The sequence below is a fragment of the Prionailurus bengalensis genome, chromosome D4, assembly GCF_016509475.1.
Source record: "Prionailurus bengalensis isolate Pbe53 chromosome D4, Fcat_Pben_1.1_paternal_pri, whole genome shotgun sequence".
NCBI lineage: Eukaryota > Metazoa > Chordata > Mammalia > Carnivora > Felidae > Prionailurus > Prionailurus bengalensis.
In genome coordinates, this window is record NC_057359.1 from 80,755,268 (window position 1) to 80,774,166 (window position 18,899).

The 18,899-nt window shown below is 39.5% G+C and overlaps 1 protein-coding gene and 1 long non-coding RNA gene across 3 annotated transcripts in view; one reads left to right on the top strand and one right to left on the bottom strand.

The window, feature by feature from the left end:
* Positions 1 to 18,899, top strand: part of LOC122475019 — a 67,993-nt gene that overhangs the window by 33,176 nt on the left and 15,918 nt on the right. Inside the window, exons 4-5 of the long non-coding RNA XR_006295073.1 lie at positions 15,325 to 15,447; positions 17,246 to 17,362. This is a non-coding gene — a long non-coding RNA (uncharacterized LOC122475019). The remainder of the gene's footprint in view (positions 1 to 15,324; positions 15,448 to 17,245; positions 17,363 to 18,899) is intronic.
* On the bottom strand, positions 2,019 to 18,782 carry LOC122475018 (N-acetyllactosaminide alpha-1,3-galactosyltransferase-like). Of its 2 annotated transcripts, XM_043566560.1 has the most exons (6): positions 17,673 to 18,782; positions 16,882 to 16,967; positions 15,518 to 15,550; positions 12,833 to 12,886; positions 5,714 to 5,848; positions 2,019 to 3,021 (listed from the first exon to the last, which is right to left on the bottom strand). In XM_043566560.1, the coding sequence occupies exons 1-6, from the start codon at positions 17,691 to 17,693 to the stop codon at positions 2,328 to 2,330; spliced, it is 1,023 nt and encodes a 340-aa protein (XP_043422495.1). In that variant the 5' UTR covers positions 17,694 to 18,782; the 3' UTR covers positions 2,019 to 2,327. The 2 variants fall into 2 exon arrangements, with proteins under 2 accessions (XP_043422495.1, XP_043422496.1); XM_043566561.1 differs by lacking the exons at positions 15,518 to 15,550; positions 16,882 to 16,967; positions 17,673 to 18,782 and adding an exon at positions 14,472 to 15,318.

Genomic DNA, 18,899 nt, shown 5'->3' on the forward strand with positions numbered 1-18,899 from the left:
CCTTGTTAAGGGAAAGCTGTGGCAATCTGATAAAGACCCACTAAAGACTCAGATTCTAAAGATTATAAGACTCAGATTATAAAGGAGAAGCTTTATATCATCTTCCGAGTAAGGAACCCTATTCAGCTGAGCTTCCAGCAGAAGGTAAAGAATGTGGAATGGGTGGTGAAAGAAAGGAGTGATCAATATGAACTTGACCTTGGAACCAGCTAAGAAATGAGGACCACAGAAGGCATGTATATTTTTCTTATATTTATATTATAAGTATACATTATCATATATATGTACTTTTTTATGTGTTAACCAATTATTTTCCCCTTTTCCTTCTCTTACAATTTTTTTTTTTCTAAATGAGTAGTATTAGTTATTCTTTACAATTTGGATCAGAGCTCACCAAACAATGAAGAGCCACATAGAGTCCTGAGGGAGAGGACCTCATATCATCCTGGATTCTTGGACATAATGAGGGAAACTATGTCAGGCATTACTTCGGATTTCACCCTTCTGGGTGTGATTATTTACACAAAAGCTGGTTGCGTTTTGCATGGTAGAAACATGCAGTCATTTTATGGGAATTAGGAGGAAGAGGATGAGTGCTTTCTGGCAACATGAGTGGACTGTGGTAGCCATTTGTCTGTTTACTCTCAGATTTCGATCTCATTTTCCCCACACTCTGCTCGGTGTGGCAGGGACCTCCATTTCCTAGACTCCACTGCATCCGACTACTGGATGGCACTGGCCAGTGGGAACAAAGGCAGACAGGACAGGAGAAGGAGAAAAGTCTGTACATTTCTCTCTTGTCTCTGTCTCTGTTTCCTTTGGGTGACATCCTTAGCAGTGACTAGACTCCTCTCTTTGTTGTCCCCACCCATGCCAGGCAGCTCATGCTAGGTTCTGGCTCTTTGTGGACATTCTACAATTTTCCCTTCAGCCTTAGGAGTGCTATTGCCTTCATTAAAATAAAAATTAGGGGCGCCTGGGTGGCTCTGTTGGTTGTGTCCGACTTCAGCTCAGGTCATGATCTCACAGTTTGTGGATTTGAGCCCTGCGTCGGGCTCTGTGCTGACAGCTCAGAGCCTGAAACCTGCTTCGGATTCTGTGTTTCCCTCTCTCTCTGCCCCTTCCCCACTCTCTCTCTTTCTCTCTCTCTCTCCAAAATAAAATAAAAATTTTTTTTTTAAATTATGGGTTGCTTCACTTTCTCTTGTGTGCACTTCAGCTCTTTTATGAGCTCTTGTATGTCCAGTTCCCTGTGTTAAATCTCCACTGTTAAATAGTGAGGATAGCATTATCTGTTTTCCTAACTGGACCCTGACTAATGGTAAAATCCTTGTGTGTGCCTGTATGTGTGCGTGTGTGTGATATAAATCAATTTGTGTAAAATACAAGTGTCACTGTGTGTGTGGGTGTTCATGTGGTGGGTATATAAATGCATATAAAAGGAATAGTGAGGGATAGGTTTTCAAAGGGAGAGTAAAGGAGGGGCTTTCAATTTTCTCTGTATCTATTACATTTTCTTTTAGTTTTTATAACAATCAATTTCATAGTTTCAAAACGCCTAGTTCTTTTTGAGTGACTCAGTTTCCTAAGTAATGATCCGTCCATCTGATGGCAGCTTTAACATCTTTAATGTTTTGCATAGACAGGATATTACTATAGTTGCAGTGACTTCTTATCCACACCTCCAGACAATCCCCTTTCTTTTTTATTTTTATTTTATTTTGTTAATTGTTTAGATTTAATCTTATTTGAGAGAGAGATGGGGGAAGAGGCAGAGGGAGAGAGAGAGAGAGGGAAAGAGGTAAAGAGAGAGAGACACACACACACACAGAGAATCTTAAGCAGGCTCCATGCTCAGCACAGAGCTTGACGGGAGCCTTGATCCAACAATCCTGGAATCCTGACCTGAGCCAAAATCAAGAGTTGGACCGGCTGAGCCACCCAGGCACCCTGACAACCCCCTTTCTGAAGCAGTATGAGAAATGTGTATCTACATGGATCAATAAAAATATTTCAGGTTTCAGTTTCTTGTGACAGATTCTATTTTGTTCAATGTAATCCAACAAATAATATCTCCTCAATATTCACACAGGATATGAAATCATTGTATCTCCATCTGACGTCAGTACATTCATTCTGCAATTGCTGTATCCCATCTTATACAATTCCCAATGAATATGAGAAGTATGAGTATTCCATATTGGTGGTCTTGCCATTTTGCTAGTGGTTTTTTTTTTAGTGCTAAAATTTATCAAGTGCTAATTTCCTAAGGAATAAGACAAAAATGATGCTCTTATTTTCAGAAATCTGAAGGAAGTGCTATAAAACTACGATTTCACCCTAAGATGTTTATAATCCTTTTTAGCCCAAGAGAGTTTGATATTATGAATATTAATGATATCTGTTCTAGTAAAATCCCAGCAATATTCCGGTGATAAGAGCTTAGCAGGTTTGTGGAGAAAGAAATACTTATTTAAGTGGCTTTCATCATGCCATACTGCTTCAATGCTGTTTTTCTTGTCATTCATGATTCCTTTCAAGCACTCCCTGGCAATATTGAGAACTTGGGTAGGAGTGCCACCAAATACAGCAGCATGGTAATAAAAATCTCCCATGCCAGTAGGTATATATGCTTCTGATAACTCACTTCTTTCATATGGCACCTTTATCAGATCTGCCTTGTACCAGTAAGCATGTAACTGAGCCACTGACTCCCCCAGAGTCTCCACTCCATATTTCCTTACGAAGACTTGATCTACATCCATGCAGAAGAGAAAGTCGACTTCACGCTGGATATGATCTACAACATGTTCGCTAATAGTCTTCATGCGCATCATGCTGACATCTTGCCATCTCTTCTCTCGCTTAATTTCAAACACTTTGATTGTACGGAGGGGACTCAGCTGTATCCAAGGCATCCTGGAGAAGTCATCTATCAGGACATAAATTATGACTTTATGGCCAACCATAAAAAACATATCTGCAGATAGTATAAATTTCCTCAAATAGTGGTTGATATATCTGTGAAGTAAACAAGAAATGATTAAGTTCTTTGTCTTCTATTGCAGTGAAATGCATACTACTTAAGTTACACTGGTCGTAGTTTGTCCAGAAATACTAGTAGGCAAACTAAATATTAGATATGCTTTTGAGTTATATTTAAGTAGCGTAAAAGAAAGTGAAATTATCTGCCTTTCCTCTCCCTGATGGGGTTCTGTGGATCATGAGAAAAGAGGACTTCCTTACGAGGGGGAATGAAACATGGTGAGATCGGTAAATGGCACAGAGCCCTGTCGCGAGATGAGAGCCAGAGTCTTTAGGGTTGTCTGGGAGGAAGGAGCTTGTGTTGGGGATTGTAGGCAAGAAGGTCTTGGGTCCTTGCACGAGCAGTGATTGATGTCCGTGGCTTGCTCTATGAGGAGGAATTTATGAGGAGTCAATAATGCAGACATACAAGCCTCAGCTTCAGATAATGTTTATATAATCATTAAAAATAAGTTCTGGGGGCACCTGGGTGGCGCAGTCGGTTAAGCGTCCGACTTCAGCCAGGTCACGATCTCGCGGTCCGTGAGTTCGAGCCCCACGTCGGGCTCTGGGCTGATGGCTCAGAGCCTGGAGCCTGTTTCTGATTCTGTGTCTCCCTCTCTCTCTGCCCCTCCCCCGTTCATGCTCTGTCTCTCTCTGTCCCAAAAATAAATAAACGTTGAAAAAAAAAATTAAAAAAAAAAAGTTTTGGATATTGATCTAAGTTTTAAGAAACATAGTAGGTGGAGTCAGGAGAAAACTTTCTAGTTTGGAATATCTGAAGTTATGGTAATTTAATAATTAAAGCAAGATAAATTATGACAAATACCTCTTAAAATATTCTACTGAGTTGGAAGCTAGCAACCCAAATACAAAGAGATACCATTTATCCGCATTTTTTTATGGTTAATGCTTTTGTACTGTGTTCCAGAAATCCTTGCCTCCTCAAGGTAGTGAAAGTATGCTTCTATATTTTCTTTTAGTTGCTTTATTGTTTTCACTTTCACATTTAAGCCAGTTATCCATTTGAATTAATTTCTGTGTATGGTATAATACAGGGCTCTTTGGTATTGGTCTTTGCCTTTGATAGTAATCCTACTGGCCAAGAATACCTGGGACTCACCTAGGCCCCTGCTGCTTGTGGTGAGACCCCCACAGACATTTCCCTTACCAGCCAATGTTTTGGCTGGACCAGCCCACACTTACAAAATACTCCTCAGCAGCAACCATCAGAGAACTTTGAAAAAACAAAGTTCGTTACTCACAAGTCCTGGAGGGTACAAGGTAGGCCCAGGGCCACAGAACGAGATCTTAGGTAAAGGGAGAGAAGGGGGCGATCCTTGGGGATTCTGCCTTTATTTGGCTGGGGGATGGGGTGCCAAGGCTTTCACAGCTTCACTCTTTATTGCAGAATTTGAAACCTAAGAGCAGGAATGAAAGTGCAGGAAGGAAAGTGCGGGGTCACTCAGGTGGTCAGTTACATAGGTTACCCAGGCCTTTCTAAAAAGGGGAATTTCACAGGAGGGCCGACCTGCCTCTTTACCCAGTTGTTTAGCTAGTGACCAACCATGTTATAGCCCGCAGTATGTTTATTCAAGTTGGATGTCTTTGAAATGAGTGCCTCAGTAATCAAAAGTGTAATGTCAGGCATTCACAAGAAAAAAAAGGTTATCATCAGGCACTTTCACTACTATGGTGAACTTATTTTTTTAAATTTCTATTTTGGAATGATATTAGATTTATGTAACAGGTGTAACTGTATTATACAGAGTTCCCATATACACTCTATGCATCTTCCCCTAATGTTAGTATCTTATATAATCATAGTACATTTGTCAAAAGTAGGAAATTATCAGTGGTTAAATACTATAACTTAACCACAGATTTTGGTTTTTTTCACCTGTTTTGCCCCTAACGGGCTTCTAGTTTGCAAGATCCAATCCAGAATACACATTGCATTTAGTCATTATGTCTTGTTAGGCTCCTCCAATCTGTCTCCATTTCTCTCCTTGTCGTTTATAACCCTGACCATTTTGAAGAGTACTGATCAGGTATTTTGTAGAATGGCCCTCAATTTGGGTTTTTCTGATGTTTTCTTAAGTAGAGATAATTTCAATACAGTCACATTTGTCAACCTCTTCCTTTATGGTTAGTATTTTCTGTATCTTGATGAAGAAATCCTTTTCTGTCTTGATTTCATTCAGATACACTGTGGTTTGCCCTTTAACTTTTGTTCTTTAAAGTACTTGGGAAGTATGTTTGTATATGCTTGTATATGGAATGCTGTAGAAAGGTGCAATTGTGATTTTCCCATGCCAACATCAACTTTCTCCAGCATCATTTATGAAAGTCTTTCCCTACAGATCCACAATGTCATAGCCATGGTCTTTCACATTTGTGTGGGTGTTTCTGTTTTATCATATTGGCTTACTTGCTCATCCCTGGATGATTGTGAATTTTATTGATTTTTTTTTCAAAGAACCAGCTTTTTGATTCTTTGATTTTACTCTATGGATTTTCTGTTTTCAGTTTCATGGATTTCTGTTCTCATCTTTACTATTTCCTTACTTCTGTTTACTTTGGCTTTATTCCGTTCCACTTTTTCTAGATTTTTGAGGTGGGATTATTGATAATCTCCCATTTTCTATAATAAAAAGCTTGAATGTAAAGGACATTTGGCATTACCTACCTTCCTACGGCAAACACAGTCAGCCCCACGGTAATTTTATGTTTGGCATAATACTGTTCCAAAACTTCTTCATTGAAAGTGCCATGCCACACAACTGGAGCTGACCAGTTGGTGGTGGTCAGGTTCATGGATTGACTGTAAGAAAGACATAAGAATTGTGAACAAGATACCTTTTAATAAAACTGTGGTAGATGTTACTAATATATAGAGCCTGTGTCTGGTTGCAGCATTTCCTTACTCCTAATCCAAAGCCTTGATGGTTATGACAACCCGAGAAACAGCTTGTCAGAAATGGCCAGATCATTACAAAAGTACGTGTACAGGTTAGTTACACTGTGATTCCAAGATCTTTGAGGACACAGTTAAAACATCACCCTAAGTATAAAGTAACAATAACTCTTATATTTGGACAAAATCTCCTGGTCTTAGGCTTTTTGACATTAATTACTTTCACAGACCATATTTTGAAAAATGACCTTCCTAGGTTCATAATCTAAAATGCTGCCAGTGCTAATATTACTGCATACTGTCAGAATCAACTTTGTCAGAACTCTAGAAGGTAGCCAAAAGTTTAGAGCAATCAAGCAAAAGTTAAATCAAGAAAAGGACGACTCAACACAATAGAATGAAAGGTTTGTGGTATTTTAACTTAGCCTTTGCACCAACTCACTCCCAGTATGGCATTGGTGTTGAAAACAGCAAACCATGTTCTCAGTTTGAGTATCTGCTTTGGGATGGAGAAGAGTGGATCTAATTCCAAAGGAAATGTGTTTGTCCATTTTGGCCCTAGAAGTCCCCAAAGGACTGGACTCCTAGTGCTTCCTTTTGTTTCACTTAACTCAGAACTCTCTCAAAATGGAAAAGTGGCTAAGTAGAGGGCAATTCTTGAAAACATTTTAAAAACAAACAAGCCCCTGCCATCTGAGGCAAGAAATTACAGTTGGAATAAACACTAGATGTGCTGAAATCCTGGGAGGAGAAAATTGGGAGAGAGTTCTTTGAAAAGTAAAGCCTTTAACAAGACCCCTTGTATAACGAGGAATTAAGAAATCCATACACGTGTTCAGGATTACATGCTCAGAAAAGATCCCTGAAGATCCTAAGATTTCACCTCTGGCTGATATTTAGGCTCAGTGTAAGCAGGAAGCGAAGACTAATGCAGAGTTGTAAACAACTGGGCTGTGTTGAAGGAGGGCCCAAACACAGAGCCAATCTTCAAAGACTGTAAGAGGGTTATTTTTTTCCCTCTTTCTTTTCCTTTCCCTTCTCTTCCCTTCCATTTCCTCCTTTCCTTTCCTTTCCTTTCCTTTCCTTTCCTTTCCTTTCCTTTCCTTTTTCTCCTTCCCCTCCTCCTCTTCCTCCTCCCCCTTGGAATTCTCCTCCTCCTCTGCCACCGTCATCTTCTTCTTCTTCTTCTTCTTCTTCTTCTTCTTCTTCATCATCATCTCCTCATCCTCCTCTTACTCCTCCAATTATCCTCCAACCACCACCACAACCACCACCACTATGGCTCTAGGTATTTAAGGATATCTTTAACAAACCAGTAGCTGACCATAAGCTAAAGGAACAGAGACCTCTCAAACCAAACAAGACAAAGAATACAGTCTTTAAAAATAGTCTGGAAAAGTCACCAAACAGACAAATAACTACAATCCACAGCAAGCAAGAACAACAAACTCTGAGGAGGCAAAAGAATCCGAATTCCAAAGTAACAACATTATAATATACAAAATGCCTGTTTTCAACTAAAAATTATGAGGCATACAAGGAAACAAGAATGTGTGGTCCATTGATGGGAGGAAAGAATTAACAAAAACTGTCCCTGGGGAAGCCAGACATTGGGCTTACTATAACAAGACTTTAAATCAACTATTTTAAATATGCTGAAAGAGCCAAAGAAAACCATGGAAAAGAACTAAAGGAAATCAGGAGAATGAAGGCTTAACAAGCAGAGGATGTGAATAAAGAGATAGAACTATAAAAAGGAACCAAAAAGAAGTTCTGAAGCTGAGAAGTATAATAGCTGAAATAAAAAAAACTTGCCATAGGATTTCAACAGCAGACCTGAGCAGACATACATAGAACATTTTAATCAACAACAGAATACATATTCTTCTCAAATACACATGGGACATTTTCCAGGATAGATCATATGTTAGGCCATAAAACAAATCTCAATAAACTTAAAATGGTTGGAAACATACAAACTATCTTTTCCATTGACAGTGGAATGAAATTAACAGCAGAAGGAAACCTGTAAAGTTCATAAATAAATGGAAATTAAACAAAACACTCTGAAACAACCAATGGGTCAAAGAAAAAAAATCACCAAGGGAATTAGAAAATACATTGAGATGAATAAAAATGAAAATACAACATACTAAAACTTATGGGATGCAGTGAAAAGCAGTACTCAGAAGGAAGTGTATAGCTGTAAACATCTGTATTAAACAAGAAGAAAGATACCATATTGATAACCTAACCTTCCACCTTTAAGGACCTAGAAAAAAATAGCAAACTAAACCCAAAGCAAGAAGAAGGAAGAAATAATAAGGCCTGGAGCAGAGACAGTGGACATAGAGGAAAAGAAAAACATGACAGAATTAATGAAGCCAATAATTGGTTCTTTGAGAATATCGATAAAATTGACCAATTTTTAACTAGACTGACTGAAACCAAAAATCCAGAAATGACTCCTATTATTAAAATCAGGAGTGGAAATGGAGACACTACTACAGACCTTACAGATAGAAAAAGCATTATAAGAGAATACTATGAGCAATTGTACATGACCTTATTAGATAAATAGATGAAATGGACAAATTCCTAGAAACACACGAACTACCAAAACTAGTTGAAGAAGAAATAGAAAAATTTAATAGGCCTGGAACAAGGCAACAGAATTAATAAAAATAATTGGATTGGTAATCAAAATTCTCCCAAGAAAGAAAAGCCCGGGACAAGATGGCTTCATTGGTGAATTCTACCAAACATCTAACACATTAACACCAATCGTTCTCAAAGTCTTCCAAAGAAATTGAAGAAGAGAGAGCATTTTCTAACTCATTCTATGTGGCCAGAATTACTGATACAAAAGCCAGGAAAAAACACCTCAGGAAAACTGTAGACTAATATCCATTATGAATAAAAATGCAAAAATCCTCAACAAAATATTTGTAAACTGAATCCAACAGTATATTAAAATCTGAAGTGAGATTTATTCCAGGAATGCAGGCTGGTTCAACCTACAAATACCAAAAACAAACAAAACAAAACAAAACACAAACAAATGCCAATCTATGTAAAACACCATATTAATAAAATGGAAGTAAAAAACCCACATGATCATCTTAAGTGATGTAGAAAAGGCATTTGACAAAATTCCCACAATCCTGCATGATAAAAATACCCAACAAACTAGGAACAGAAGGGAAATTCCTCTACATGATAAAGGGCATCTTATGTAAAACTCACAGTTGACATCATACTTATTTTTGAGAGACTGAAAACTTTTCCCCTAAAATCAGGAACAAGACAAGGCTGTCTGTTTTATCCACTTCCTTTCAACATTGTACTGGAGGTTTAGGGAAGTTGGGCAAGAAAAGGAAATAAAAGGCATCCAAATTGGAAAGAAAGAAGTAAAACTATCTCTACTAATAGAGAAGATTCTAAGCAGTCTTCCAAAAAAAATCTGTTAGAACCAGTATTTGTTGCAGGATACAAGATCAACATGCAAAAATCATTTATATTTCCATACACTAGAAACGAACCATCTGAAAATAAAATTAAGAAAACATTTTCATTTATAACGGGAACAAAAAGAATAAAATATTTAGGAATACACACAACCAAAGGAGGTGCAAGACTGATACAATGAAAACTATAAGACATTGTTGAAAAAGATTAAAGAAGGCCTAAATAAATGGAAAGACATCATGTTTATGGATTGGAGACTTCATATTGTTAAAATGGTAATACGCCCCAAAGTGAGCTACAGATTCAATGTCATTCCTACATGTATTGCATTGAATAGTAACCCTCCCCCCAATTCAAATCCACTTGGAACTTCAGAATGTTACCTTATTTAGAAATAGTGTCTTTGCAGATGTAATTATGATGACATCATTCTGAATTAGGTTGGGCTTGTGAATCCAATGACAGGTGTTCTTTTAAGATGAAAGGGCACATAGAGGAGAGATACAGATAAGGCCATGTAGAGACAAAGGCAGAGACTGGAGCTATGCTTTCACACCAAAGAATGCCTGGGGCCACCAGAGTCTTCAAGAGATAGGAAGAATTCTTCTTTTGGGCTTTAGAGGGAACGTGGCCCTGCTGACACCTTGATTTTGGATTTCTGGACTCCAGAGTTGTGAAGAAATTAATTTATGTTGTTTTAAGTCATGTAGTTTGTTGTGATTTGTTATAGCAACCCTGGAAAGGTAATACACTATCACTTTTCTAGCTGCTAATTTAATTTAATTTAATTTAATTTAATTAATTATTTTTGCTGAAATGAACACACTGAGCCTAAAATTCATAAGGAATTGTAAGGGACCTCAAATAGCCAAAACAATTTTGAAAAAGAAGAACAAAATTGGAGGACTCACACTTCCAGATTTCAAAGCTTACTGCAAAGATACAATAATCAAACCAGTGTGTTATTGACATAAGGATAGACATATATAGGTCAATGGAATAGAACTGAGTCTGTAAAAAGCCCATACAACTATGATTAGTTAATTTTAAATAAAGGGTGCCAAGACCATTCAATGGGGGAAAATAGTCTTTTTAACAAATTGTGCTGAGACCACTGGATATCTACATTTAAAAAAAATGAAGTTGCACTTACCTCCCACCATGGATAAACGTTAATGGAAAATGGATCAAAGACTTAAATGTAAGAGCAAAAGTTATAAAACTCTTAGAAGAAAACTACAGTAAATTTTCATGATCTTAGATTTGGTAATCATTTCTTAGATGTGACACCAAAAGCATGGGCATCAAAAGAAAAAAAATTAGATAAATTAGACTTCTGCAGAAAACAAAATTTTGTGCATCCAAGGACACTAACAAGAAAGCAGAAAGGAGACCCACAGATAGAAACTGGCATTTTACAAAAGTAAATATCCAAGTGGCCAATATTCATGGGAAAAGGTGTTCAACCTTGATGGTCATCAAGGAAAAGAATGAAAACAGAATGAGAATTGTTGTACAGTTGGAAGAAAAAGATTCTATTGGGGCGTCTGGGTGAGTCAGTCAGTTAAGTGTCCAACTCTTGGTTTCAGCTCAGGTCATGATCTCTTGGTTTCATGGGTTTGAGCCTCGCATCTGGCTCTGTGCTGACAGTGTGGAGCCTGCTTGGGATTCTCTGTCTCCCTCTCCCTCTCTGTCCCTCCCCGACTCATGCTGTCTCTGTCTCTGTCAAAATAAATAAATATATTTTTTAAAAAAGATTCTATTAACTATTTCAGAACCTGTTATGGACTGAACACTGTCTCCCCCAAATTCATATGTTGAAACCCTAATCCCCATTGTGGCTATTTAGAGACAGGGCCTTCAGGGAGGTAATTCAGGTCAAATGAGGTCATAAGGGTGGGGCCCAAATTCAATAGGACTGGTGTCCTTAAAAGAAGAGACACCATGGATGCTTGTGGATGATGGCACACAGAAAAAAGTCCCGGTGAGGACACGAAAGCCCAGGAGAGAGGCCTCAGGGGAAACCGAACTTCCCACACCTTGACCATCCACTTCTAGCCTCCAGAAGTGGGAAGAAATAAATTTATATTGTTTAAGCCAAAAAAAAAATGCAGTGAAAACTGAATTTTATTGGTAGTCAATTTGGAATCTGTGTAAATGATTATATGGTTTTCTCCTTTGTTCAATTGTTGTGATGAATCATCACGCTGACTTACAAGGATATGCCTTACTTGTCTTGTGAGTGGGATCCTGTGCCAGTTATTAAGCTAACATCTTTCGTAACTAAACCCACCGCACCATGCTGGGCTTTCTTATATTGAGCCAGGACTCCGCAAACCACATCTCTTCTTTGCCAGCAGGCACCCTGTTAGGCTCTGCTAATAGAGGGCACTGGAGGAAAATTACAAGCCTGGGGGAAGAAGGAACTTGCTCTTTCCTGTTTCCAGGGGGCTCCTTATCTGCCTCCTCCTCCTGCAAGTCTCCACCACCGAGATATAGTTCCATCTGGATCCAGATTTCAGCTTTTCCAACACTGTCAAACCCAGCCTCATTGTGCCCCTCCGTAGAGGTCTGGCTCCTTGTCCCAAGAGACCTTTCTGGAGCCTGGTGGTACCAGCACCAGTTCAGTGGGTCTTAAACTCACTGAGTTTAAGCTCTCCTAGTTTCTAGGGTTTAACAGTTTTGGCCTCTTCCTTCTGTTTCTTCAGCCCTTTTCCTGGGGAAAATAGTTACTTCCTGTGGTTGTTCCCCCCATGACACCTTAGAATTCTCTTTTCAGACTTTTCAGTTACTTATACTAGTTAACAACTAACTAGGTAACTTTATACTAGTTAACAGTTCTTTGTATGAAATGCTTTTTTTAAAATAACCGGTGTGCTTTATGTGTCCTTGTTAGATCTGGCAAAAGTTGTAATATCATAGGAGGATGGTTCATGGACCATTATCCAATCATGATCTTAGCTGGACATCTCCTTTCAAAGTTTTAATTCAGACAAGTCCTGAAGCCCTGCATCACCAAGGAGAAAGACACGTGGGTACAGTAAGGAGAGGGAGGCAGAGAGGCTGGAGGAAAGCTGCTGTATGAAAGTGTGAAGTATACAGACGACCCATCTATCTGACTTGGGCTTTGGTTCCCTCGTTGGCGAAATGAGGAGAATCAAGCAAATGATCAAACATGGACCCTTCACATTTTGACCTGCCATAATGTTAGGGCCATTGGGTTTCTGTCATCTATACTCTCATTTATGAAGGATGTGGGCCTCAATGTCCACTGGGACACTGCTTATTTCTTTGTAAGGTAATCAAAGATCAATCTCCTGCCCAACAGTTGGAAGGCCAGTTGTAAGTATTATTGACACAGTGTTAGTTTCTACTGGGCAATCTATGGATTAATCTCACATGTGTTTGACTTGGAGTTCTTACCTGGGAGAAAACCAGTCTGAAAGCTTTAATTCCTTTGATGGACTGTTCATAGACCTATCAGAAGAAATAGTGCAAAGAATCACACTATATCTAGTTGAGCGTGAGATAATTGAATGTCTACCAAATCAAGGGTTATATTATGATATGATGAAAAATGTGAGATAAGCATGAAGCAGTAAGAAAAGCAGTGATAAACTTTGAAGGTAGTGGCATGGAAAATCATGATTTCTAACCTTGACTGAGGCTCTGTGCTGCCCAGAAGTCTTTATGTGTTTCTACAGTGCTCATTCTCCTCCTTCTCACTGATAAATAGCAGTCATCACATGAAACCTCCTTCAATTTTCAGCCACCTCACCTCCAAATTCATCGAGAGTACTGATTCCACCCCCCCCGCCTTTGCACTGGAAATAGATCCCTACTATCTGTCTAAGGTTAGCCTTAAATATCCTGTCTGCTCAGAAGCCCTGATTTGAGAGTCATTCTCAGAGAGGTTTTCCCTAGGCTTTCTATTTGATCGATTGACATGCTTGCAGGCATTTTCCTGTGACTTCAAATTTGTACGTGCAACTAGACTTCTCCCGGGAATTTAAGACTCAGACATCCAACTGCATTCTGAAGTCTCCTGCCTGAAGTTCGCACAGATACCACGAGAAGAAGATGCTTAATGTGAAAGTCATCATGTCCTCCCCACAGTAGGAACCCTTCAAATGTTGCTTTATCTCACTGGCTCCACTTGGATTAGCAAGGCAGAAGTGTGAGAATCATTCTACACTCAGAGCATTCCCTAAATCCCAGCCCCAAATCCATCTTTAAACCCTGCTGGTTTTATCTCCAAAACGTCTCTCAAATCCATTCCCTGTCTTCATTCTCTGCCACCGCATGACTCCAAGTCACCGCCATCTCTTATTCGGGCTATTGCAGTAGCCTTCTAATTGGTCTCATCGTCTGTGCACTTTAATCGAGACTTTGCAGTATGAAAAATGTTAAAGGTGTGCAAACTGAAAGAGAATAGTATAATGACCCTCCATATTCCGATCCCCCCAAATTAACACTGTGATACCCTCTCTGCCTGTCCTTGTCCTGGCCCTTTGCAACCCATTCTCCACATGTCCACTCTGCTTCCTCTATCATGTTCCTGAAGCTCCAGTTGCTCCCATGTTATTCTTCTGCTTAACAGTGTTCAGTGGCTTCCCATTGGCCTAAGGATCACGTTCACACTCCTTCTATGGCCATAACATTCTGCATAATCTGACCCTTCACCTTGTTCTAGCCACATCTCCTACGGGGCCCCACAATTAGAATGTTCCAGACTCACTGGCCTTTTTAAGTTTCCTTAAACACTCCACGCTTCAACCAGCTAATTCTCACACAGCCTTTAGGTCTTATTTTAAATATCCTCACCTACGGAAAGTATTCCCTAGCCAGCTAGAGGAGGTTAGATTCCCTTCATTAATAGCTAATGCTTATGGAATACTTTCCCGAGTATTATCTAATTTAATCCACCGCTATGAGATAGGTACTGCTATTATTATCATCCTCAATTTACTAGACAAGGAAACTGAGGCACGTGGACCTATTATTCTCTTGTCCATAGTCACACAGCAGGTGGAAAGACCAGAAGTTGGGCCGGGGTCCGTCCTTCCGCCTTGCTATACACTCTAATGGCACCCCGGCTAACACATCTTTGGAGAGTTGGTCCTGGGCTGAGTTAACGAGGGGCAGCTGTGGGGCTGAGTCGTACGTCACAAGTCCGTCTTTGTGCCTGTGTACACAGATAGGAGCACTGCGGCGTCCAGGGTGTGACTGAGACGTGGCCTTCTACGCAGGCACCCGCATTATCGACAGCAAGGCCTTCGGTTACGGAGTATCGGTGTGTTAAGGCTTTAGAATCATGATGCGAAGAAGACCTAATATTAATGATGGAATGATTGTCAGATTGTGTTGCCTTGTGTACATTTTATCAGAAAACACTTTAATTCATTTTTTCTCCCAGCCTCTGCTGCAGCAGACCTTCCTTGCACGTTCCCACCTTGGTCTACAGGTTTTCCTGCTGTTTTCAGGTGGTTGACTGTGAGCCACGGCTCCGTCTGGGGGAAACATACTCTCCCATGAAAACCATCTTACGACATTATTTTCATGCACAGAGCAGCTCACCCGCATGTAGAGTCATGGTCTTAGCGGGGGTGTTGGACCGCATAGAACCGACTGAGACAAGGCCCTTGGACACAACAAGCATCAGAAAGGAAGCTTCTTGCACTTCATTAGGAATTTGGGTCTTACACAATCTTTGGGGAAGTTTTCCTCTCCGCGTACATTCTGGTAGTGTGATTTTGTAGGGGGCTTGTGGTTAATACAATCTCCCAAGAGTCTTTTGGCTGAAACTTTTCTCCTGTGTGATTTTCCAGAGCTTTAAAAGACCCAAGATTCCTGGAAGCTGGGTTCTGTTTCCTGTAACACGTTTCCTCTAACCAGTTCTAACTCCCCCATTACAGATGGCACCCCGCCAGTCTGCTCTACTTTGACTCCTAGTACTCTGACCCTAAAGGAGCCTCTCCAACATACGTCAGTAAAATTGCTTTGGTTTACTGTTGCCTGGAGGAACCAAGGACTTGCAGGTACTCCACTGCCCCCAACGGGTTTCGTCCTCAAAGAAGGGGTCATAGCATATTTGTAAATAGGACTTACCAGCACCGATATATCTTCTGTAGTTTTTTTGTGCTTAGGATAAACAAAAAACATTACATTACTTTTAAACTTACATAAGATGTTTCCATATTTAAGATGACTAGAGTTATACTCCAGCAATCCATTCATTGTATTCCCTAACATTACCAAATATTCAATGAACACATAATATGGACAAAATATTTGTGTCCCCCTCAAATTTGAAGGTTGACATCCTAACCCCCAACATGATGGCATTAGGAAGTGGGGCCTTTGGGACATGATTGGGTTGTGAGGTTGGAGCTCTCATGAGTGGGATTAGTGGCCTTACAAAAGTGATACCAGAGAACTCCCTTGTCCCTTCAACCATGTGAGGACACAGCAAGAAGGTGGCTGTCCATGAACCAGGACACCAAGTCTGCCAGCGCCTTGATCTTGGACCTCTCAGCCTCCAGAACTGTGAGAAATAAATTTCTGGCGTTCATAAGCCATCCTGTCCATGGTATTCTGTTACAGCAGCTCGGACGGACTAAGACATGTACCACGTGCCAAGGACATTATTGGTTGCAGACATACAGTAATGAGCATGATAAAAAAATCACCACAGTTAAGGACTTCACACACTAGATCTTAAAAAAGAAAACCTAATTCTTTGAGTTACAAATGAAAGAAAAACTTAATACTCGAAACGATGGAACTTGCTGATGGCCAATGAAATCTTTCTACTTGTGTACGTATGTGGACTGCAAATACCACACCTAGTAGAAGCCACCAATATTAGGGATGTCTCTTTAAAAAGATGCCACCTGGGGCGCCTGGGTGGCGCAGTCGGTTAAGCATCCGACTTCAGCCAGGTCACGATCTCGCAGTCCGTGAGTTCGAGCCCCGTGTCAGGCTCTGGGCTGATGGCTCGGAGCCTGGAGCCTGTTTCCGATTCTGTGTCTCCCTCTCTCTCTGCCCCTCCCCCGTTCATGCTCTGTCTCTCTCTGTCCCAAAAATAAATAAAAACGTTGAAAAAAAAATTTTTTTAAAGATGCCGCCTATTTAAAAATGGCACTTTCTCCAACACTTACTAACTGCCTTAATTACATGGTTAGTGTGTTGGTAGCTTAACATTCCTTGTTCTCACACACACGGGCCTACAAACATTGTGGTCAGCCCTGATCCCATTAGAAACTAAGAACTTTTATGCTGAGGGTTATGTTTATGCTGATATATTTGAATGCCATTTGGATATTTTGGGGTATATTGGATTGGTATATATATATATATGGGGGTATATTTGGAGGCTGATTTTATTCAGAGGGTGAACCTATCACCTTTCTGACATAACTAGATCTTTATCAAACCCCAGAATAAAATATACATTACTTTTTAAAAATTACCTGACATGATACTGTCTGTACAAAGCCCATAAAAACAATAAAAGTAATAGCAGTTGACTTGTTTTTCTTCTGTATTTCATCCTTTCCTAAGAGGAAAAAGAAACAGATAAAAATAGATTAAATATAGTACAATGAATACAGAGTAAGCTGTGTTGAATTGTGACTCTCCATGACTTTAGCTGATTTAATATATATTGGCTAGGAATTAAGGCACCTCTGGTCCTTGGATGTCTCTCTATATGAAAATAGAGTTAAGCCTGCGGAGACACTTTTTATGGGAGCCAGCTGCCCGAAGCCAGGACATTAGCTTGTCTAAGCTGGCCTTGATGCAAGAGATTTTATAAACTTCATTTGTCTTTTCTAGAGTACACAAGGCTTTTCCTGCAGAAGAGAAAAATACAAATGCCACTTCCCAGCCTAACTCGCAGAGTGTGGTGTCAGAGAAAAGAGAAAATTGAGAAAATACTTGGACTTCAAAGAGGTATGTAGTTATGAAGGAACTATCTTTAGTGAAATAGTATTATGAAGTTCATCATCCCAAGACAGATGATAGGACTGATAACAGCATAAAATAGATGCTCCTTCTCAAAAGTATTTGAATATAAAATTGATTCCAAGCATGGGCTAGAGGCTAAACTATAAAGTTGAGGTTATTTGTACATTGACTTGATATTTTAGCCATCAAGTTTGTAAAGCTCCTTTGTGATATTTCGTCTATGCAATATGAAATTGTGTGCAGAGAAGGAGTTGAATGTGTCTCGATTCGGTTGAAATGAAGGACAAACTCTTACCTTTTGTTTCCCTAAGATCATAGAGGACTTTTACACGGTTTCTTCCTTGGAGACTCAACACTTATGGCATGGTGGTTTGGGAAGACATGTGGAAAACCTCAAGTGGGCAGACAGTTTTCAAGCAGGACCTTCTGAGACCTTTGAAAAATCATGAATCAGATACCCTGGTAGTGGTTCTTCGGCACTCCCCAGTTTGCCTGCTTATTATTTCAGTCTTCTGGAATGATGATGTCATCACATTCTCTTTTGATGATGAAAGAATTAGATACTTACAATCATAACAATTCATAAGCCAGTAGCTTCTCTTTGACATTACCAAGGGACTAGATTTTTCTCCCATTTAGGAAACAAACAAATGTAGGATCATTGAAGTTCTTTTCTTTACTTGAGGTTTTTTAAGCCTTCTACTATGTTTTTAATTGAAGTACAACTTACATAACGTAAAACACATGCAATTTAGGTGTACAGTTTATTGTGTTTTTTTACACATGTACATGTATATGTAAAAACTATTAATTAAGACACAGAACGTCTCCACGACCCCAGTATTTTTTTCTTGTGCCCCTTTGAGTCATTACCATCTCCCCACCCAGGAAATCAGTGTTCTGATTTCTATGACTACAGCTGAGTTATTCCTGCCATGGAAGGTCATATAAATAGTGTTGTATGACAGGTACTCTGCATTTGGTTTTTTTTCACTCATGGTTTTGCAACTCATGTATGTTGTGTGTATCTTATACATACCAAAAAGTTAATTCAAAACAAATTATAGATCGAACCGTACAAGCTAAAGCCACAAGCTTTTAGAGAAAAACATAGGAAGATGTCTTTCTAACTTGGGGATAGATAAAGGTCTCTTAGGAGGTGACAGAAGACAATAACTAAAAAAATGATAAGTTGTTACCTCATTATAATTTGAAGACTTTTGCTTGTCAAAAGACACCATTAATAAATTAATAATGATCCGTTACTACTCACAAATGGTTTATAGTAACCTAAATGATACATACCAATACATGATTCATTCAGGAAATGAAATCCGTATTAATGTTAGAAGGTTTGTTTGTTTGTTTGTTTATTGTTTTTTTATTTAGAGAGGGAGAGAGAGTGTGAGCAGGGGAAGGGCAGAGAGGGGGGTAGGGGAGAGAGAATCCTAAGCTGTGCTGACAACACAGAGCCTAATGAGGGGCTTAAACCCATGAACCGTGAGATCATGACCTGTACCAA

Excerpts from the sequence above, each read along its gene's own strand:
- LOC122475018 (XM_043566560.1), bottom strand. The coding sequence starts at position 17,693 with ATGATCTTAGGGAAACAAAAG. Across the intron at positions 12,887-15,517 it reads CAGAAGATATATCGGTGCTG|GTCTATGAACAGTCCATCAA; the intron begins GTAAGTCCTATT and ends TTCTTCTGATAG. Across the intron at positions 5,849-12,832 it reads TCAGACTGGTTTTCTCCCAG|TCAATCCATGAACCTGACCA; the intron begins GTAAGAACTCCA and ends TCTTTCTTACAG.